Source organism: Chelonia mydas, chromosome 15 (genome assembly GCF_015237465.2).
Source record: "Chelonia mydas isolate rCheMyd1 chromosome 15, rCheMyd1.pri.v2, whole genome shotgun sequence".
In the NCBI taxonomy this organism is placed as follows: Eukaryota; Metazoa; Chordata; order Testudines; family Cheloniidae; genus Chelonia; species Chelonia mydas.
In genome coordinates, this window is record NC_057856.1 from 13,313,990 (window position 1) to 13,336,349 (window position 22,360).

At 42.6% G+C, this 22,360-nt stretch overlaps 2 protein-coding genes and 1 long non-coding RNA gene across 5 annotated transcripts; 1 reads left to right on the forward strand and 2 right to left on the reverse strand.

Annotated features, from left to right (window-relative positions):
• Positions 1-1,160: 1,160 nt before the first annotated feature.
• Positions 1,161-5,766, reverse strand: MIF (macrophage migration inhibitory factor). 2 transcript variants are annotated; one of them, XM_043529396.1, is made up of 4 exons: positions 5,676-5,766; positions 5,468-5,637; positions 2,919-3,091; positions 1,161-1,426 (listed from the first exon to the last, which is right to left on the reverse strand). In XM_043529396.1, the coding sequence occupies exons 1-4, from the start codon at positions 5,752-5,754 to the stop codon at positions 1,360-1,362; spliced, it is 489 nt and encodes a 162-aa protein (XP_043385331.1). In that variant the 5' UTR covers positions 5,755-5,766; the 3' UTR covers positions 1,161-1,359. The 2 variants fall into 2 exon arrangements, with proteins under 2 accessions (XP_043385331.1, XP_007063833.1); XM_007063771.4 differs by having other exon boundaries at positions 5,468-5,751.
• Positions 5,767-8,814: 3,048 nt separating this feature from the next.
• On the forward strand, positions 8,815-21,655 carry LOC122463086. 2 transcript variants are annotated; one of them, XR_006286069.1, is made up of 3 exons: positions 8,815-8,918; positions 10,414-10,446; positions 19,679-21,655. It is a non-coding gene; the product is annotated as an uncharacterized LOC122463086 (long non-coding RNA). The 2 variants fall into 2 exon arrangements; XR_006286068.1 differs by having other exon boundaries at positions 8,833-8,985.
• Positions 10,576-21,976, reverse strand: LOC102947909 (macrophage migration inhibitory factor). Its single transcript, XM_043529869.1, is given in 4 exon segments — positions 10,576-10,642; positions 11,529-11,678; positions 11,680-11,696; positions 21,805-21,976. Coding segments are annotated over 4 exon segments (342 nt in total). The 5' UTR covers positions 21,913-21,976.
• Positions 21,977-22,360: the final 384 nt, after the last annotated feature.

Consider the following 22,360-nt stretch of genomic DNA (forward strand, 5'->3'; position numbering starts at 1 on the left):
AGCGTACGGGTTACGGGGCCAGGCCCCAGCCAGGTCGTCTCCCCTGAACAGCCCCCTCCTCGCCGTCGGCCCGGCCACACCTCAGCTGGCAGCCTCCCAAGGCACAGGCTGGTCACCCCTGCACAGCACCTGCCGGGGTCTGGGGCTGGGCGGCAACAACAGGGGCCCTGCCCGAATCCTCGGCTGCCCAGGAGAGCCTGCCCGCACCAGGCTTTACTCAGCAACCCTTCCGAGAAGGGATCGTCCTTTGTATCGGCTTCCGATGGGCGAGTGAAATACGCTAGGACTGGTGTCCCTAGCCTCTGTTTGTCAGAGGGTGGAGATGGATGGCAGGAGACAGATCCCTTGATCATTACCTGTTAGGTTCACTCCCTCTGAGGCACCTGGCATTGGCCGCTGTCAGTAGACAGGCTACTGGGCTGGATGGACCTTTGGTCTGACCCAGTATGGCCGTGCTTATGTTCTTATGCCAGCTCAAGCCAATGGGCAAGTAGAATTTTGCAAGGCATGTGCCGCTGCCAGCTAAAGAACATTCTTGTGCACCTACCCAGCCAATGAGAGTGTGCACAGGTGAGAGAGTTAGACACAGATTTGAACATTGCCCCTACAAAATGGGCACTGAAAGGACACCTGGATTACAATGCATTTAAGATTTACCTTCATGCGCTACACAATATGGAATTAAGAAGGAACAAAGAAGTGTGCTACATCCATTTTGATTGCTGGTGAATGCTCTATACTTAAAGCAGATTTCTTAACTGAACAAATCCTCTGATGTGACTCCCTTCCCCTGAAATCCCAAGGATGGCAAGGCAGCCTCCACAGAAATGCCAGGAGCTGGCAGCCATTTCATTTTCTTAATTTTGAAAGGCAGCAATATTACTCTTCCAAGCGTCATAAGATTGTGCATGTATTTACAAGTCTTGTGTAAATACATGCCCAGTCCTACGATGTTTGGAAGAGTAAGAGCTCATTCTAACCACCACTGGTGCCAGTCATCAATCTGAATCATTTGCACTTTGAGTCATTGAAAACTAATATGACTTATTTGGCCTCATCCTTGTTCCTAGGACACAGTGGTTCAAAGAGACAGAAAAACACTTGTTTTGTTAGGCTAGCCAAACTCCCTCCCCGATCCTAAAGGAAGAGCTCACGCCATGCCACTTCTAAATCTTTATTATTTATTTTCTACATATAGAAAACAAAAGGAATGTTAAACAGTCATGTGAACACACTAGCAAGGAACAGTCATCCGTGACAGTGCACAAAATGCAGGGAAGGGCAATTTGTGCCATGGTCTGCTAATAGGCAGGAGATGTGCAGGTCCAGGAATAGCCTCTTTGCTCACATGGGAGTGCCCTATTGGAAGGTGGAACCATTCCAGCCCACATTAGCAGCATTCATGTCATAATAGTTGATGTAGACTCTGTTTAAAAAAACAAACAAAAAAAAAAAGGTAGAAATGTTGACCATGACAAATGTTAGATGCTTAGTGCATGAAAGCTATCCATTATTACTTGTATAGGAAACTGGGGGAGGGAAGAGAAGGGGAAGGAATATCACTCCCCCTCCCACCCTCCAAGGGATTGGTTTCACATTTCCATTTTTAAATTTTTAGAAAAGCTAGCAAGATCTTTACCAGTAAATTTTGGCTTAAGCCCAGAAGCTGCACCACCCACAACTTCCCTCCTCCAATACTTTACCAAGCACTGGAAAGCTGGGTTTGCCAAGGCTCGCAACCTCCAGCACACTGCCTTTTCTTTCTTGCATTTCCAAGCTCTTAGTTAAAAACACGTCATTTTAGTGACATGTCTGGAACTGCAGGAGAGATCAAAAGGTTTGAGCTCTTGAGTGCTGCAACCTTTTGCCAAAACCAAATGGACTCTCCTGGCTGCCTGCAGCTCCCCGCTTCTCCAGGCATAGGCAGCAGCAGCTTCCTCCTGCTGTTTGCCACGGAGCACAGCTGCTCTACTCCCTTGCTGGCTGACAGAACTGCAGCTGTTTGCCAAGTGCCTGCATTCTTCTGGGTCCCCAATCTGCCCAATGATCTCCCTTCATGCCCCCCCAGAAAGGGGGGGGGGGGGCCCAATGAATATTATACATATGTTCATCATATTTCACCCTAAACCCTGAGGGTCAGATTATACTGCATTAGTCAGCCATTCGGGATTAGAATTAGTCTATTAGCCAAGTGGTTCTCAACCAGGGACCCGGAGAGGTCTTCCAGTGGGTACATCAACTCATCTAGATATTTGCCTAGTTTTACAATAGGCTACATAAAAAGCACTAGTGAAGTCAGTACAAACTAAAATTTCATATAGTCAATGATTTGTTTATACTGCTCTATATACTATATGCTGAAATGTAAATTCAATATTTACATTTCAATTGATTTTATAATTATATGGTAAAAATAAGAGTAAGCTATTTTTCAGTAACAGTGTACTGTGACACTTTTGTATTTTTATGTCTAATTTTGTAAGCAAGTAGTTTTTAAGTGAGGTGAAACTTGAGGGTACACAAGACAAATCAGACTCCTGAAAGGGATACAGTAGTCTGGAAACACTGAGAGCCAGCCTGAAACACATCAATCCAGAAAAAGCCAATTAATGGCACCAGCACACACCTTTCAGATTTTAGAACAGTTGTAACTCCCTACTCAAAATAGATTCAGTTCTTTAGTAAAAGGCTTGCATGATGAAGGACTTTTTCAGTTAGGAGTCTTATGAAAGAGCCGTATTTGCAGTATTTTACTGAAATAAAGCTGAAAAAAAAACACCCTCAGGTGTGTGTGGGGGGGAAAAACAACACCTCAGGTGCGAAAAGCAACAACAGACAACCAGAGAGCATAATAAAGAATCCAAAAAAGTAATTTTAGATAAGCGGTTAACTGGAATGTCACTCTGGTGCAGCCTTACCTGTCTGCAGGTATGTGCAGCTGTTTAGTGAGCAGGTCACATAGCAGCTTGGTATAGCTCTTGTTCTGCTGCCCTCCTATCTTGCCAATGCTGTGAAGGCTGCAAAGGGCACAAGGATCGGTGGAGCCCCCAAAGGACATAAGCTGATCAGCTGCAATGTGCACAGCTATGTACTGTGAAACAAATCAAGAACCAGTGATCAGGTAATATTCCACGCTCTCCTGATGTGTATTTACTTGGAATCCAGAGAGCAGGCTTGTTTTCTGGAATTAGCTACTGCAAGCACAAATGGTGTTTATTCATACACATTTCTAAAGCATCCACTACAGTAGTACAGTACCTTAGTCAGACATGTAGTGATTTAGCTCCCCAGCTTACATTTTTTCCTTTTTTTAAATAAAGACATCAACCACCTCCTGCAAAGGTGTGGTGATCCTTCTCATTGAGACTCGTGCCTGCATCCAACTCGCTGTCTAGCCAGCTGATGTTTAGCCATTGGTGAGGGCTGTAATTGTTAGCTTCCGCACAAGTTGTAAGCAGGTGCACATCCCGGGGGCCATTGACCAGTCAGATTGCTCCCATAAATCTATAACATTTCAAGGCATCTGCGGTCTAGTAGATTTAGCACAGGACAGGGAGTCAGGAGGACTCTGTTCTCTTGCTTGCTCTGCCACCGATTCACTGGTGGTGTGTACACTAGCCTTTTTTGTTCACATTTCACACTGGCACAACTCCAGTAGCGTGACCGCAACTCATGCTGATGGAGAAAGACCATTGGCATTTTGGCCACCTCATCTCCTAACCCTGCTCAGGGGCCCGTTAAGATGACTGGGTGATCAAAACACTAATGGGCTGTCTACTCTGATACTCCCAAAGCTTTAGCTCCCATTATAGTAGCACAAGTGGGAAATTTAAAAGATAATGCTAGCATTGATAATAGCCACTGTATGACCTTGGGCAAGCCACTTAGCTTCTCTACACATCTGTTAAGTGGAGCCACATACCCATGTTTGTAAAGTGATTTGAGAGCTATGGGGACCAGGAGCCTCTATATGTGCTAGATAGTAGATAAAAATAAATACAGTTTCAAATCCTATTCAGTCAGAAAAATGTTTAAGATGAATTTTCTGCAGCTACCTGGGGCTGTCACACTCTCTCTTACCCATTGCTGCCCTCTACGCCAGAAGGTTTTTCCAACCCACTGGGCCTCACTGCAATCCAAATCAGCAAGGGAAAGAAGTGACTTCACATAGCTTTAGTCTTCTGTACACATCATTCTTTAATAGCAAAGGCCCACTTAGATCCGGCTTTTGTGGACATCAATAGAGAAAAATACTTGTAGGGTGACCAGATGTCCCGATTTTATAGGGACAGTCCCAATATTTGGGGCTTTTTCTTATATAGGTGCCAATTACCCCCCACCCCCAGCCCCGATTTTTCACACTTACTATCTGGTCACCCTAAATACTTGGTGAGAAGAGCTTGCCAGGTTAGTAAGAAACACAGTATATTTGCATGATGAATATTCCTAATCTATACACCCATGACAGTGAAGACCTACCTATTCTAACAGAACAGTTCCCTCCCACAAACACAACGACGGTAAACAGAGCTATCTCAAAAAGAAAAGGAGTACTTGTGGCACCTTAGCGACTAACCAATTTATTTGAGCATAAGCTTTCGTGAGCTACAGCTCATTTCATCAGATGCATACTGTGGAAAGTATAGAAGATCTTTTTATACACACAAAGCATGAAAAAATGGGTGTTTACCACTACAAAAGGTTTTCTCTCCCCCCCGACCCCACTCTCCTGCTGGTAATAGCTTATCTAAAGTGATCACTCTCCTTACAATGTGTATGATAAATACCCATTTTTTCATCCTTTGTGTGTATAAAAAGATCTTCTATACTTTCCACAGTATGCATCCGATGGAGTGAGCCGTAGCTCACGAAAGCTTATGCTCAAATAAATTGGTTAGTCTCTAAGGTGCCACAAGTCCTCCTTTTCTTTTTGCAAATACAGACTAACACGGCTGTTACTCTGAGAGCTCTCTCATTTGCTTTTCTAGAAGCTAAGCATGCGAGAACCCACTCCTGCACCTAAAGAACCAACACCCTGGCCTTGCCCACGAGGGAGACGGGCTTCATTGTGCAGTGTCACTTCTACATATTGGTCAGACGCACATTCAGTTATTCCATTGGCAGAGGAGGAGAAGAAACCAACTCCCCCTCCCCCGGGCCACGCCAGCAAGCCTCCATGTGCTCACTCAGTCCTTCCACCCTGTCTCGCTGCACTCCCAGGCGACCGACTGACCTCAAAGCTGCCTGCAGCAGCAGAAATTAGAGGTCTCCCTTTTACACGGAGACTCGTTACAAGAGACTCATTTCCGTTTCCTCTAGGCTAGAAAGGAAGCATCCAGGAGAACAGGACCAAGGATTCAGGCTAGCTACGACGTCCTTACGTTGTACAGTTTGCCCTTCCTGCATGCAAGTTACCTACATGCCCCTGGGGGTGGGAGGAGGAGGAGGGTTGCCCCCCTGAACTCACCTGGGCAGGTTTGCCTGTAGCCTTTGCTAGCTGCTGGGTGATCTCCCCAGTCAGGCTCTCGGGCACTGCATCCTTGCTCACGTTGGTGTTAACAACAAACATGGGCATCTTGAATCCTTGCAAAGAACTTTCCCTTTCTACTAAATCGTTAATCTCAGCCTGTAGCTGCTGCTTCCTCGGCGGCGGCGGCGGTAGCGGCGGCTGCTGCTGCTGCTGCTGCAAAATGGAGCTGAAGAGAAGAGAGCCTGCAGCAAGTCCCCCTCGCTGTGCTCTGAAATGCTGCTCATGTGATCTGTGCCGGACCAGATTCTTAAAGGGACCGCAGCACTCAAAAACTGGGGCTGCTGTCTGCAGATAATTTTGGCAACTAAACATTCAGTTAAAGCGTATTCCTGGTGCACCTACTGGGTTTAATGTGTTTAGTTTCCCCTCTCCCCTAGATTCCCTACAGAGATCTTCCCATTTCTTCCTTTGCTCAGTTATTTGCTTTACTATATTAGTAATTAATTATTATTATTATTATTAAATATTTATCTTATGGCAACATTCAAAGGCTCTCGTAAGGATTTGATACCCCTTTGTGCAGGGCACTGTACGAACATAGGCCCTGATCCTGCAAAGACTTATGAATGGTCTCACTGATTTCAATGGGACTATTCATGGTGGTAACGTTAATCACTGGTATTTTTGCAGGATGGGGCCAAAGAAAAGACACAACTCCTACCCTGAAGATGAGCTTTTATTTGCAAATAAATGGCATCCCTCTGCATTTTTTGATATAAATGTGTATTTGGCTTTGTCTGGTTTTTTCGCGTCACATAATGCAAACCATGGTTTAGATCTGTGTTGCTGGCATAAATTAGTTCTTTAATGCTTCTCCTTTGCTTTTCACTGTTAAATAGACAATGATCCATTTCTTCTCAGTGCTATGATTTCCATACCATGTTTTCTCGTTTGAACTGAATTACGCAGAAGTGGTCTATCTAATCCTGGCTCATGAATGAAGTGGAGCTACTTCATATAGAGGCCAAAGGCTGCTTGAGCGATGAGCCCTCTGCTGGGCTGTGTGCTGTGATGTACATAGATTGCCCTGGATCTTGTGTAATCATTTACTTCAGTGCAAAGAGAGTGTAAAATGCTGCTAAATCAGAATGGTAGCGTTTTACCCCCAATTTGCGCTGGTTAAATGACTCTCAAAATAGAGGGCAACAGAGAATCTGGTTCATAACCTCCTCCAGACTGGCCTACACACACACACACACACACACACACACACAAGAACAATTGAAAAATTACTTGGTTCTTATATTTGTAGAAAACCAGCCAATATGTAAATAATGACACAACTGAGCATAGACACCGGCTAATGTACCTACAGTAATGGTCCAGAAAAACAGTATACAATAAATAATGAGATGGCAGGGTCTGGGTCAAGAACATGGGGAATGTTTTAAAATGTTTTAGTAATGCTATTTTTAAAAAGGACACACTGTCCCTCTTATTCCCTGCAATTGCATAAATCATTCTCCCTCCCTGCTCCCTCACCTCCAGCATGCTGAGGGATTGCAGGAATGGAAGGGTGTTGCTTCTGGGAATTTCTGCAATACAGGGGATCATGCCTCAGCGAGTGACTGCACCCCAGCCGTTCTCACATACCTTCCCTGGCCTGCCAACCCCAAAACTACAGAACCCCAGCCATCCTGCAGTTCTTGCATGGAGAGTATCTATGGTCTCCGGCTGTGGAAGTACTCTTCTTCACTTTGGCAGGTTTGGGGGGAGGTTTCCCCTGCACAATGGAGGGCAATATTTGGCCCTCTATTTGGATCTCAGATAAAGGGCTTGCATGTTCACTAAAGCTGTCCATGTGCATGTGTAACCGACCTGGAGTGTATATATGTTACACATACACACAATTTTAATCATTCATTTTTGGATACACAGCATGCATTTTAAGATGTGACCTGAGCCTTTTATTCTTTCCTAAGCATCACTACACACAGTACCCTGAGAGTTATGAACACCAGAGTTACGAACTGACCAGCCAACCACACACCTCATTTGGAATCAGAAGTACACAATCAGGCGGCAGCAGAAACAAAACAAACAAACAAACAAAAAGCAAATACAGTACAGTACTGTCAAATGTAAACTATTAAAAAAAAGGAAAAACAGGATTTTTCTTCTGCATCGTAAAGTTTCAAAGCTGTATGTCAATGTTCAGTTGTCAACTTTTGAAGGAACCACCATAACGTTTTTTTCAGAGCTACGAACATTTCAGAGTTACGAACAACCTCCATTCCTGAGATGTTTGTAAATCTGAGGTTCTACTGTATTTTATAATTAAAATAATGATAATAACGACCATCTTGGGAAGGAATGGGTCGAAGAAATAAAGATGCTGGGATCTCAGATGGTTTGAATTTGTACAAATAAAAATGAATCAGGCTCAAAGCTCTCATGATGTGGGATGGCTGCTATGGGCAGAGTGCACCCAGCGTTTTTTTTGAAAATGTAAGGCAGACAGTTGGGTCCAGATTCTCAAAAGGATTTAGGCACCGAACTTCCATTCTAATCTTTATTGTCCTTGGACATTGCTGAATTGGTGAAAAGGGGAGGGGAAACAGTTTGTCCATTTACGGTCTCTGCACATTCCAAATCCTAGGATCTGATATTGGCCTCTTGTAGCAGATGTGACCATAGTTTCTAGTAAGTAGCTAACTGCCTTGCTACAACTATGTTTTTTGGTGTAAGTGCAATTTTGGACACACTTTTGCTAATACAGATACAGGGAGGGTTTGTAGTGCAACCCTACTCTTCAGTTTAAGTGTGCAGAGTGATTCTAAGAAAGGGCAGTAAGGCCAAATCTAAAGGGGGCTGGGAGCCACGTTATTCAGACTATTTTGGTAATACAATTTAAAATCAGTTCAAGCTAATTCTGTTTAAACTGTGTTAGACTGGCCAGCATGAACAGGCCAAAAGCATGTCTAAATTTAGTTTAGAAGCTGTGTTCTAGCCCAGATTTCTACCTGAGCTAGAACACAGTTTCTAAATTCATTTTTTAACTTCTCCACACTGGCTGACTTGACTAAACTGTGTTTAAAGGAACACTCTTATATTAAAACATATTTTTAGGAAGCACATTTCCTTATGTATTGTCACAGGGCAGCTGGTCCCTTTAAGGGGAATCAGAGCTCAGTCTACCTAGAACTGGCGTCTTTAAGGAGAACGAGCCAATCTTGGCCCACCTGCCAATTAATTGCCTAGGTGGGTGGTTGGAAGCTAATTTTTTTAATGAGCACCTGGAGCTGATAAATGGCTACTACAGTGCAGGTGAAGAATACTCCTACAGTGAGTGAAGCCTTCTAAGGAAAGGAACTGCCTAGATAGCTGCAGGAAGCCTCGTTTGTGAGGTGCTATGGGCTGTATGCTATCAGGAGAAGAGCTGCAGAGGGTAGGATGGCCCTGGCTCCAGTGAAGGAATCAGTGTTGAGAGAATACCTACTATGTAAAGAGTCTAGGTGTGGGAAAGGGTGCTATTTGATATGGGGTGGGGAGTTAGTCGCTCTTTGACTTTTTCTAGGTCTCTGTGTTCCCTTATGTCTTCTACTTTTTGCTTATCCTTCTCCCTGCCTGAAGGCTTTGGATGTGGTCATTAGAAAGACAAACTTTGTCCCCTCCCCCCCGAATCTTTCTTAAATGATGTACCTGATGTGGGACTACCCTGAGACTGAGCTGGAGGCTGCCTCCTAGGGAAGAAGATCTTTGTTGTGCAGTCTGTTAATATCTGAGAGCCTCAGAAGTGGGGGAGGGCTTAGTTGACATGTAAAAGCCTTGGCTAAACTTATTGATAACTGAGCTGGGGGAAAAACTATGGTAGAGTATCCACAGTGCTGGAAGGATATTTGTGTTGGAGGGAAGGGGGATGATGGCCTGTGCCTTTTATACATAATATAATTAATACTTTAGATCAAGACCTGAATCAGCTTAAAATGATTGACTCATTACTTTTATGCTGTTTACATCTGGTATTTTTCTTCATGAACATGGAAAGTAGACTAGCTGGGATGACTTGTTTGTAGTGCCAGAGACCCTGAAATACTACCATGTTTGGAAGCTGGTGCTAAAGGGGGATGATTATTTGTTTAAAGAAAACTTCCACTGGAAAAGCTCTCATGATGGAACCCAATGTTTTGTGCTTGTTTGGGTAAAACCAGTCTTCAGCTCCTATACTGATGAATATGAAACTTTAGATGGTTTCAGGCAGGAGACAAGTTTATTGGTGATAAATTCAATTTCCCAGCAACCCTCCACCACAGCTGACAAATATGTAGTTCTTTAAAGGCTAACTGGCTGCATGTTTAGCTAAACAAAGCTAGGAAGTCGGTTTACAATCTGGTGACTATGGTAATGTTGCACGAACATTGACCAACTTCCTCTGGCTTTATGTTTGTGGCTTTAAAAAAACCAAATGCCTACATTTTGGGCCAAATTGGACCAGTCAGGTTCTTTAAACTGAATTAACTGGTTTTTGGCTAACTGTAAATGGAGTTCTATGGCCCAATCCTGTACTCCTTCCTCAGATAAAACTGTTGAAGTCTGACTGTAAACTATACTTTTAAAATTGCCTTGAGAATTAAGTGCCTGGTGCAGATTGGCTAAACTTTGGCTAGACTTCTGTTGCCATCTAATCAGGCATTAAGTGCTGTGCTTGCCTCTGTGGCTTTGTCTAGGCAATGAAAACTCCAAGTTCCCTCTAATATTAGCAGCTTGTGTAGACAGGTTGCTGCTGACATTTAATAAGTCAACTAATCCTGCTCAGAGCAAGTAATGTACAATCAAGAAGTATCTCTCATACAGATCAACAGAAAGCGTGTCCATCTTCCCATGTCTCTGAAAAGTAATAAGACTCTCTGCACTTTTTCTAAGTCTCTACTTTTCTTTTACAGGTGTGGTGCAGAAGAATGTTAAAGCAGCAACAGGTAAGCATGCTACTAAGGAATCGTGATCCTTGAATTTGTACACACAATGCAGAAAGTATGACATGAGCACTAATCTCAGAACTCGGTAAATGCTGGTCCACGAATAACCTGTTACTTTATGTAGGTGCCTTAAGCAAAGGTGGTACAGTTCCAGCCTACGTTGGCAGCACTCATATCAAAGTAGCTGATGTAGATTCTGAAAGAAGAGATGCTGAGAACAGAGCTCTGCAAACTGTGTTTCACTTAGTGAAACTAACAGTGTCAAATATCCCTGTAATCCTGAAGCCTTCTCCAGATTTTACTATCTGAATTACATGTTCCTTAAACTGTCAAGCATCTGCAAAAGCTTAGTGTAGTCTCCTTATCTTCCTGTCAATTTGTACATATTATTTCAACTTACCTTAAATTATTTACTCTTAAATAAATTGTCATGTCCAGTTTGGGCCTACGTACAGGAAGAGGAACAGAAATGCTGCTTTTTCTTTTGTAAAAATTCTGATGGAAACAGGTTGGTTGGTTTTTTTTTTTTTTTTTTTTTTGAAACAAAACATTCCTCTGCAGTTTGTTTGCATCCCAGATTCTGCATTGAAAATTCAAGTGCAGGAGGACCTGAAAGTGAAATTAATAACTAGCAAGTGATACTGATTAGTACAGTGTTGCATTCTGGAAGACCAGATGTGAAAAGCAAAGAGTAGTGGAAAGTTACTTATTTGTCAAACCTTTATTTTTAAAAAAATATGGTTTCCAAACTGACAGGATTAACTTTTTTCTTCAGTTTCTGTTCTTGTAGTATCAATTTTGTTCTCTAGTAGTTAGTCAAGTTGTTATATCTAATCAGTTGGCCATGGTCACATACTAACTGAACCTGAGATGTTCAGCACCAGAATCTCCTATCATTTGTGCTGAAGGGGTTATCCCCTTCCTATTATGACAACTGGCAATACAGAGTTTAAATTTTGTTTTTTACTGTCTTCAAACAGGTTGTTCAAAAAGTTCTTTGCATTAACACTTATGTAATTTGGGGTTAGTAGTTTAAACAGATATGGAGACCCCAAATCAGGCACCCTGTAGTACAGGCTCACCTGTCTGCAGGTATTTTCAGATGTTTGTTCAGCAGGTCACACAGCAGCTTGGAATAGTCCTTGTTCTCCTGGTCTCCTATCTTGCCAATGCTGTAGAGAAAGCACATGGTGCAGGGGTCTTTGGAGCCATGGAAGGACAGCAGCTGATCAGATCTGTAGTGCTAGATACTGTAAGAAGAAAAAGATTGCTTTTCTTTGTGATTGTGGGGGAGATTTTCAAAGGCACAAATTAACTGTCAATGGGATTTAGGCACTCAAGTGTAATGGCAGTTTGTATTGCAATATGTTTGTGCCTTGGAATTTTCCCCTTGCATACTCGCTCTTCACCCTAGCTTGTTGTTACCTTCTTCGGTGCATTCAATACAAGTGAGGAGTTGCTACCCCTTGCCCTGTAACCTCAAGTGCCTTGCTGCTGTGATTCCTCTGCCTGGGTCACCCACCCTCAGCAACAAGGATGCACTGTCTATATAGTGGGCAACCCTGGTCCAATGCTTTGGATCCTGGCGCCTGCCTGCAATCTCACTGACTTCTACCAGCCTTGGTTAACAACTGGTATGGTGATTCCATACACTCATAGCCCTGAATTTTCCCAAAAACTTGTTTTGATTGTTCCAGGACTGGACATATCAGAGGGATATTAAGGTTTGCTGCCCTTTTAAGGAGTCAGTACCCAAAAGCTAGCTACTTTAACTGGAGTTACCAAACTGTTCAGTTTAAATATCACACTTTTTTAATTAAACAAAACGAGTTTCATAACAGATGATTTTAAATGAATTCAAATGAGTTAGAAATGGTTACCTGCAAATAAAAGTGAAACCACCCATCTAAAATGTAATCTAGCAAGTTTTGGTTCAAGGCTTTAAGATGGCCTTACTCACCCCCAGCTTTCCATTAAGAGGGGACTGACTCTTCCTTGGTCAGGATCTTGCCCAGATGCCCAAAGGGGTTTAGGTGAAATAACTTGGGGTTCTCTATATAGTCTAAGGAATCCTTGAAGTGGATTATTCTGAAGGGTTTCCTGCTCCTCCCCTCCCCCTGCAAGTAAAGCTCATTTGAACTGTGAGGTAGGTGACAGAGCATGGAGCTTCCTTCACCACCAGATTCCTCATTTCCCCCACTTGATGGCAGGAAACAAAATAACTTGTCAGTAATCTCCTCCTCTGCTATCTTGAGGACCCTGTTTACTAATTATATGTAAATTGAGGTAAAATTACTTTGGTTAGGATAGGCTTGTTTAACAGCTTTTGCCTACCTTGGCAGGGCTCTCTGGTTTTGACCATATGCTAATGACATCATACGGGGGACTTTATTACTTAAATATTGCTACATCTATTTCACCATGATATTAGTGACAAGTAAATCTAGTTTTCAAATGATTCCTCACAAAGTGTACTTTGTACAAAGGTTACAATAGTGTGTAGGGTGTGACTACATGGGGTGCTTATGATGTTGCACTCCATATGTTTATGGAAATATGCTTATGAGTGAATAATGTAACTCAAATATGCTTTATGCAAAAAGTCTCTTGTAAGGTATCCTTACAAAGCTTATCTACTGAGTGTGTTCATCCTATTTGTATGTATCATTCTTGTATCTAAAACTAGAAATATGAAGTATTACTCTGAGGTCCTATTGTAATCATGCAAAGTGTGGGCCATTAATGGTTTAGAATCTTGATGGCTCCCAGTGACTAAGACAATTGGTTGTAAATGGCTCTGTTTATCTGCAATCCTTCCTGTGTTAGTTCTTGTGAGTCAGAGCAGGAAGAATGGAGGCTGGGGTCTCACAGTATGTCTGACCATGTCACCTGGTACTGGAATCCATCTTAAACCTGGTGCTTCCCCATTTAGAAGGAGGGGAGGGGACCCAGAGAGACAAGATTTCCACCTTGTGCCAAAGCTATAAAAGGGGGTGGAACAGAACAAAGGGGGATGCCTGTCATGAGAAATCCCCTAGTTACCACCTGAGCTGGAACTAATGGACTGTACCAGGGGAAAGGATTGGGCCCAGACTAGGAAGGAGTCTAGTCTGTGAAAGAAGCTTATTGGAACATCTGAGAGTGAGATTACCTGTATTCAGTTTCTTAATGTATTAGGCTTAGACTTGTGGGTTTTTTTTGCTTGGTAACTTATTTTGTTCTGTCATTACTTGAAACCACTTAAATCCTACTTTTTATACTTAACAAAAGTGATTTTTATTAACCCAGAGTAAGTGATTGATACCTGGGGGAGCAAACAGCTGTGTATATCTCTCAGCGTTATAGAGGGTGGACCATTTGAGTTTCTGTATAAAGCTTATACAGGGTTAACTGATTTATTTGGGGTTTGGATCCCATTGGGAGCTGGGTGTCTGGGTGCTGGAGACAGGAGTACTTGCTCAGCTGTTTTCAGTTAAGTCTGCAGCTTTGGGGGTGTGGTTCAGACCTGGGTCTGTGTTGCAGCAGGCTAGCGTGTCTGGCTCAACAAGACAGGGTTCTGGAGTCCTAAGCTGGCAAAAAAAAAAAAAAGCAGCTTAGAGGTAATTTCAGCACATCAGGTGACAGTCCCAAGGGGGGGGTCTCTGTGCCCAAACCCATCACAGTGCTTTTGGACATGCTTGTGCCATACAAAACTTCTAAAGATAGTGCTGCTAATCACCCAACTAGACAGTTATTAATAAGCCAGGGATGCTTCTAGCATGTAGCATTTGGGCTGGGTGATGCTACCTTCATTACTCCCTCTATTGTAGAACTGTTTTCTTAGAAAGCACGACACTAAGGTTGTGGGGTGCATTGCAGCAGCTGTTGTCCTTGTGAGTATTAAGTTATAGGAGGTAGCATAGTTCCCTTGCTCTCCTGCCCCACATATGGGGCATCTCTTCCTCTGCACCCACATAATTCTGCCTAAAGAATACACAACTTGGTGCGGTGGATTTTGATTACATGTAAGAATCATCAGGATTAGTTTCCTAATAGAGGGAAATGGGTGGCACTAAACTCGGCCGTTTGTTGCCTCCAAGGAGCAGGTGTCCATTAGACCAGCCATGAAAATAACCCCTTGGTAACAAGAATTAGGGAAGGAGGGAGAGTGCCAGTTATTTACACACACTCCGATTATAGCATCAGTATAGTGGGAGGTTTGTAAGGGGGAATTAGCCAAAATGATCTTAAGTGTTTAAATATAAAAAGGAGCTGAGCTGCTACAAACCCAGTGAGCAGCCATCCCTTGTGTATACGTGAGATACTATTGGAGAACTATTGTCAAACGGGGGTGCTTAGAGAGGCAGGCCAACAATGCTTATATTAGCACTTAAATTCACACTTTCATTTTACTCAGATGACAGTCACTCCTGTGCAGAGAGGCAACACAAAGCTAGTGTACCACTTAAGCCCTCAGAATAGGGTTTAAATCCTATTTAAGTGGTACGGAGGCATGTCTGCCATCTACAGTGGCATGAATTTCAGGAGGGATTTTCAAAAATGCTTTGTGTTGGTTGTCAACTTTGCTCCCATTGAACTTAATGGGAGCAGTGCCAGACCAATACTAAGTACCTCTGAAAATCCCACCTGGAAACTTGAGCACTGAAGTGTGGGCTGTGGATGTCACTTAAGCACACACTTGTGAAAAGGACTCCTGGAGCATTAGGGTGCTGATAACCCCCTCTCAAGAGAGATGGAAATCCCTGTGTCAAGGCCTCCACTTTATTCTTAAACTTTGCCTCTGAAACACAGGAGGCACAGACTCCCTTCTCATTTCCCCCCTCCCCCCCCCATGATGTCAACAGCAGCAGACTATGAAGTGAAGCATGTGGAATGATAGGGTTAATTGATTTACACCCTCCCCTACCAAAATAAAATTAGGTCACGTCACTTCAGACTAGAATACACCATTCTAAAGACTTTGCTGCTGGGGAAAGCTGCAAAATGTTGTGACACACACATTGGAACTGTTCTCAAGAAGTCACTAAGGGCTAGATTTCAAGAGGTATTTGGGTACCTAATAACGCAGTTAGGCATTTAGTGTGATTTTTTGAAAGTGTCCAGGGCCCAGATCCACAAAGGTATTTTGGTCCCTAACCTGAAATCCATGGGATTTCAGTGCATAAATAAGTTTGAAGCTCTGGGTGTAGGTGCCTACTTCTATGTCCCCTGACCTGCAGTCTATTTCTGCGTCAAATTCAAATACCTCATCTTGCCTTTAAAGATGCTGCTCCTGCCTTCATCTCAACCCTTGTTTCTGCCATTATGTGGGGAATTGGATTGCTATCCTGAAAAGCTTCTGCAAGTGCATCATTCACTTAACAGGCACAGAGAGCTAAAACTTTGTTGTTCTTATAAAATAAAGATGTTCATTAAAAAGAGTAAAGAAACAGTAAGGGTTCAGTTACATATGTTCCTTATTTCCTATTTTTTAATATACTCAAATGCCCACTCATTTGCTTTTAAAATCAGCACATAGAGGAATTGACCTGAGAATATTTATCCGCCTTATACACTTGTCTTTTTTGATTCTGCAGTCAAACTGATAAAACTGCTAAGGAAGGGAAGATGCCCAGAATTTATCTTTTGGCTGTAAAATTGAAAGCTTAATTTGTTAATTTTTTCATTTCTGATCATAATACCAGAAACATCAAGGTTGTTTCTCTAGTATGTCTGTGCAAGAACGATAGCTCCCCATGAGCAAAGAGTTAACAGGTGATCTTCCCTATCCCCTTGCACAGGAGCTCAATAGAAGTGTGGCTGCTTGGGAGACTGGGGAGTAAAAGGTCAGGAGGTGATCAAGTTCCAGGCTGAGCTTCAAGCTACCCCAGGAGCCCTGTGCATGGAAGTTGTTCTGTTTTGTAATTTAACTTTTTTTTCTTATGACTATCTCATGAGGTAGAGAGTCTGACTGACTGCATGTTGTTCAACTGAGTCATTCTGCCAATTCATAGTAGCAGAGTCAATAGTATGCCCTGACACTATTGATTTGAAAGGATGTCTCCCCCCCCACCCCATAAATTAGTTTATTAAAATTTAGTAGACAAAGAACCACTGCATAAATAAAAATCTGGTGCAATCTTCTTTCCAACATATTTTACAGAAAAATTTTGAAACAGATGGGGGGTATTTCACGATTTTAAAAGTCCTGCAACTGATTTAAAGGACAAAGTTCTAATGGTGAAAAAAATGCATGCATTATAATTAAAGAAATGCAATTAAATTGTTCTGTTTCTCGGTCTCTTTGTAATTAGAGTTCATGCTTGAAGTATCACAACCAGTCAATTACTTGTGCACAAAAATAAGAATAGAGAAAGTACACAACTATTCAAAGCTTAAGAGAACTAGACACCGTGTAGGTTTTCAGGACACAACCTGAATGAGTATCTCATATACAATTAATATCAGCAATCACATTGCAAGTTTTAAGGATACAAATTCTCATTCTATTTAATGGACTTCTAGCTAGAGTGGTGGGAAAGAGAATCTGCAGAGAAAACATTACAAGAGTGACCATGCTGTGTACTCTGGTTTAAGCAGTAGGAATGGAGAAGAAAAGACTCCCTTTAGTGGTGATAAAGGGAAAGTGGCAGGACTTACCAAAAGCCTAAATGTGGAAGAAAGATAGGAGAACTTGAAAATTATATTGACGTCATGACTGCAGGAGATGGAGAGAAAAGTGTTCTCAATTGTAAGAGAAAAGGACAAGGTCTGGGAGGAAAATATAGGTAGTCTGGGATATAGTGAGCAAATTCCCAGTGTAATGTCATTGCCTTGCCTGGCTTTACACCTGGCATGAATTTGGCTCATTGAATGGACTCAACTGTGCCTATCAGAGAGTGAAGTTAATACAGTATTTCCAATGGTACTGTGGTAGCGAGACATGAGGTTGGCTTGTTCAACTGATTTTGAAAAGAACTGATTCTTAGAAAGGAAGGCGAGACTAGTGGAAAATGAGCTACAGGTAGGAATTAGTCCATCACAGCAGAAGGTCCCACACCTGGTGACTATAGGTAATCTAATCATCATTACAAAAGTAGTGTTAGAATGCTCAATTTCAATTACTAGTATCAAAATCCTGGTCAAGAACATCTCAAACACACTACTACACTGGGTGGTGTAGCATTATCTAACCCTAATTATACCGACAGCATTCTGAGGGAATCCTATCTTGCAAGCTCTGGCATCTTTCTTCTATTGTTTGAAGATAGCTTCCTAGAATGGAATAGCAAATCCAGTTTTCTAAAATGCTCCTCTGCTAATGAGAAGGTGGTACGGTACTGGACCAAGCTGTGTATTGTTCATGAAAGCTGCTGCTGCTTTAGGGACTGGAGAGGGTAGAGCATGTTTTAAAATTGTATTCAATAAAGATTAAATTTATGGAAATGTTTTAGACCTTTCACTTGCATACTAATATGGAGGATAGTGCCACCAACTAGTTTGGAGTGATGAATACAGTCTACTCGGACCTGAAAAAGTTGAGAGTGGCTACAAAATTGGTTGGTGACATTTCTTTAAATTCAATAAACAGGCAACTTTTGCCTTGCTTTTCATATAAGCTTCTCTAACCGTCTTTCAGTCAACATCTGCTGCAATTCCCAGAAGCTTTTTGGTGTTAGTGAAGAAAACAGATCCTTGCAAAAGCTCTTGGGAGCAATAGCTGTTTGTTTTAGTACCTTGATATTGGTACTGCAGTCATGGATCTCTGTCAGCTAAAAAGTCCCCATTGGTTTGGTAATGAGGCAAGCAGAGTGTAGTTTGGTACTGGGTACTCCAATCACTTCTAATAGGACATAACCAGAAAGCTTGTAATGGGACACACTATGCTTTTTTTTTTTTTTTTTTTACCTTCACTAAAACTCAAACAATGGTTGCCTTTGATGACTTGTACTTACTATCTAGCAGGTCAGCTTTGGTTGGAGGCAGCAAGAATGTAGATGCTAGTGTCTCCTTTTTTCTGTTACTGCTTGATGGTGCTTCCAAAGAAGCTGTGTTTATGCAAGAATCTTGCATAATTACCAAGGGTTTGGTGGATTCTCCATCCCTGGCAGTTTTAAAATCAAGGTTGGATTTCTTTTTTTAAAAAGAGATGCCCTAGTTGGAAAGGAATTATTTTGGGAAAGTTCTAGCACTTTTTAGTTATATGGGAGGTCATACTAGATCAGAGGTGGGCAAACTGTGGCCCGCGGGACCATCCTGCCCGGCCCCTGAGCTCCTGGCCCAGGAGGCTGTCCCCCCCCCCCTTCCCTGCAGCCACGCAACCGCACGGCACAATGCTCTGGGCGGTGGGGCTGCAGGGCGCGGCCTGACCCGGTGCTCTGTGCTGCACGGCACGGCTGCCTGTCCTGGTGCAGCCATGCTGCCAGCCAGCAGTGCTCCAGGCAGCGCGGTAACAGGGCAGGGAGCAGGGCGGGTTGGGTAGAGGGCAGGGGAGTTCGGGGGGATGGTCAGGGCTGTGGATAGGGGTTGAGGTGGTCAGAGGGCAGGGAACGGGTGTTGAATGGGGGCAGTCAGGGAGAAGAGGTGGTTGGATGGGGCAGGGGTCCTGGGGGGGGCAGTTAGGGCATGGGGCAGTCAGGGAGAAGGGGTGGTTGGATGGGGCAGGGGTCCCGGGGGGGGGCAGTTGGGGCGGGGGGTCCAGGGACAGTCAGCGGACCAAGAGCAGGGGCAGGGATCCGGGGGGGGTGGCCATCAGGGAACGGGGGGGGGGGGGGGCGGCGTTGGATGGGGCTGGAGTCCTGGTGGGGGCTGTCAGGGGGCAAGGAGTGGGGGGATTGGATAGGGGGTGGCGGCCAGGCTATGCCTGGCTGTTTGGGGAGGCACAGCCTCCCCTAACCGGCCGTCCATACAATTTCAGAAACCCGATGAGGCCCTCAGGCCAAAAAGTTTGCCCGCCCCTGCACTAGATAATCAGAGTGGTCCCTTCTGGCCTTGCAGTCTTAAGAATCTATGCAAAGCAGAAGCTTGATGGACTGTGTTATTTGATACTAATAACAATGGTTAAAAACTTGAGCAGGTCAGATAAAGAGACATATCTGTGAATAATTGAGACATTGCCCAACTTCACAGCAAATATTGTTTACCATGAATTCAAACATCTGTAGTAAAACCTTACACAGCACTGATTCTAACCGTAAAACTTCCAATCAAGTGCTGTAAGCATGTACTTCACCTCTATTCCTCTCCCCCGCAGCGGCTACCTGTGCTTCAACCATCAGTCCTTACCCAACCAATGGTGTGGAAATGCAAGAGAATCCGTATAACCCTGACCTCGGATTCCTGAACACTGCTGCTTCACATGGAAACACCTAAGGCAGAGGTTGGCTGTACTGCATTGTACAGCAGGCAGTTCCTTTTCCACATTGAAAATAGTTTGGTTTTTCTAAGTATTCAGTATAAAGAAGAGCTGCTTCTGGAAAGAGGAGCATGTTTATACAAAAAGCAGTTTTGTATTACTATTTCTGTTGTGTTTGAATAACACTTCTTCTCCCTCACCATCCAGTTTCGGCTTCCAACAGCCTTCATACCACATTTGTGATCCGAGTAGGTGGCTATGGAAAGCCACATCTCAGTATGAGGCCCTGGCTGAGATATTAAAGTTGGTGGTTCTTTAAACGTGACCTCCCATGTAGAGCAGTGCAAACTCTACCAGAGACTTGGGTCCTGAAACTCAGGCTGGCTTCTTTCTTTCTTGTACATTATCACCAGAAATAAAGATTCTAGAGGCCATGGTTTAGTACCTCATTGACACCTCTGCAAAATCCATCACCTTTTAGTGTGGTTGCACATGAGAAATGGAAATCAGAATATGAAGGCAATAGGGTTGCACTTGTGTAATTGAGTTGCAACATTTGACTTGAAGTATCTTAGTGCTGGGATGTGTGAGAAGGAGAGCTCAGTTTGACTCGAAGTCCAAGTTGAGTTTGCTGGGCTGTTAGTTGGAAAAATGACCTGAATTTAGCAAATCTCACATGGAGTCACACACACTGAATATTAGCCCCATGATTCCATTGTTACAAAGTCACTTTTCAGGGAAAAGCTAAACTTTAATCTGAAAGCTGACATTTAACATGTTTAATTGCCTATTTATATTTAGATCATATTTCTTGTTTCCCCATCCTTTTTTGACATTACTGAAATAAGCGTCTTACCCCTCTTCCAAATCAGGACATTATTCAAGTAGGTGTTTTATATTGCTTTTTCAGTTGACATTTACATGCTAGTTTTAGTCCCAAACTAAATTTTCTTTAATTCTTAGTCTCAAACTAAATCCGTTTGTGTTATAAAAATGTGAAAAGGATGTTTGCATGTTCTAAGAAACATTAGATGCTGTTTTTCCTGCTCAGTTAACTGAAAAATGGTTTCTCTTTAAAACTTTAGATTTGCCATGGACTTAATCCTAGAAAGTGGAGAAATGCTTCTGAAAATATTGGCTTAAATCTAGCCCTGATGTACAACAGGTTCAGCTCCATGTTTGCACCCACTTACACCACAACTGATTTTGGTCTTTTTGGTTTAGAAATAATAGATGTGTTTTGAAAATATTGCTGGAAAAATCACATTCAGAAAGCACATTGATACATTCAGAAAATTGTAGTGAGTATGCACCTGGAACTTCACACAGTGGGCTGTCAGATGTGACTAATTCTTATCAAGCCAAGATGAGAATCTAGCCCATGGAAACATATTACATTTATTTCAGTTGTCATCCTATACACATGGAAAGATTCACATAAAGACACTGGGCCAAATCCAGAATTAGTAGGGACAATTCTGTTGACTTCAACGGTGGCATATAAGTTGATTTACACGTTGGAGTCAATTTATTTGAATTTGCAGACAGCCAATTTTTCTTGATTAAAAACAAATTCAATGCAAAATTTCAGGTCAGTCCAACATAATGGTTGAGCATTTAATGCCAAAAGGTCAGGAAAGTCCATGGCAGAATTGGGACTACAAACCAGATCTCAGGACTTCATATGCAGTATGTATATTGGTTGTAGAAAAACCTACATTAAAAGGGAACTTAACACAAAGTCAGGAAGTTGTTATGGTTTCCACATCAAGTGAATTATTCTCTTTTCTTATGAGTCATCTTAAATGTTATACACAGGCTGTTCAGGCCTGGAATTATTTTAGGGGTGTGTGTGTGTTTGCACGTGCAAATAGAAGGTTCTAAATACTGTTAAATTTTTCAGGAATTCAGTGAAGTAACAATAGATGTATTTCCATGTGTTCTTTTCTGGATTAAGACCTTAGCATATACTATATTGTGCCTAGATTATAAATACAGTAATTGTTTGAACCTTTTCTGCTTACCTGTGCAGGTTTGCCTAATGCTTTTGGTAGTTGATGGGTGAGCTCTTCTATCAAGCAATCTGGCACTTTATCCTTGCTCGCATTTGTGTTAATAATGAATTTAGGCATCTTTTGATTACAAGAGAGCCTTTTTCTAGCCTTTGTTAAAATCCTCACTGAAACTACTACTCCCTGTGCTGTTTCACAGTATACCTGTTATGCTGCTCGCTCTCCTATAAAAAGCCCCACAAATTCCTAATAATTAATTAGGATCTCCTGATAGTCAGCAGTTCCCGCCCCACCGCCCACTCAGGCTCACCTGTTGGGGTTACTAGAGAGGAAAGAGGCTGGCTAAGACACCTGCTGGCCTTAATGTTAATGCAAGTAGGAACTGTAAATATATTACAGTGGGGAAAATGTGTATTTTTCACTCATAACAAACAAAAACAGATTTTGTTTAATGTTTAAACAATAATTCATTTCTGGATACAGGCCAATCATGAAAAATATTTAAAAAGTGAATGTTTCAGAAAGTTACAAGTATATAAGAATAGGGGGTTATAATGAGAACTGTTTT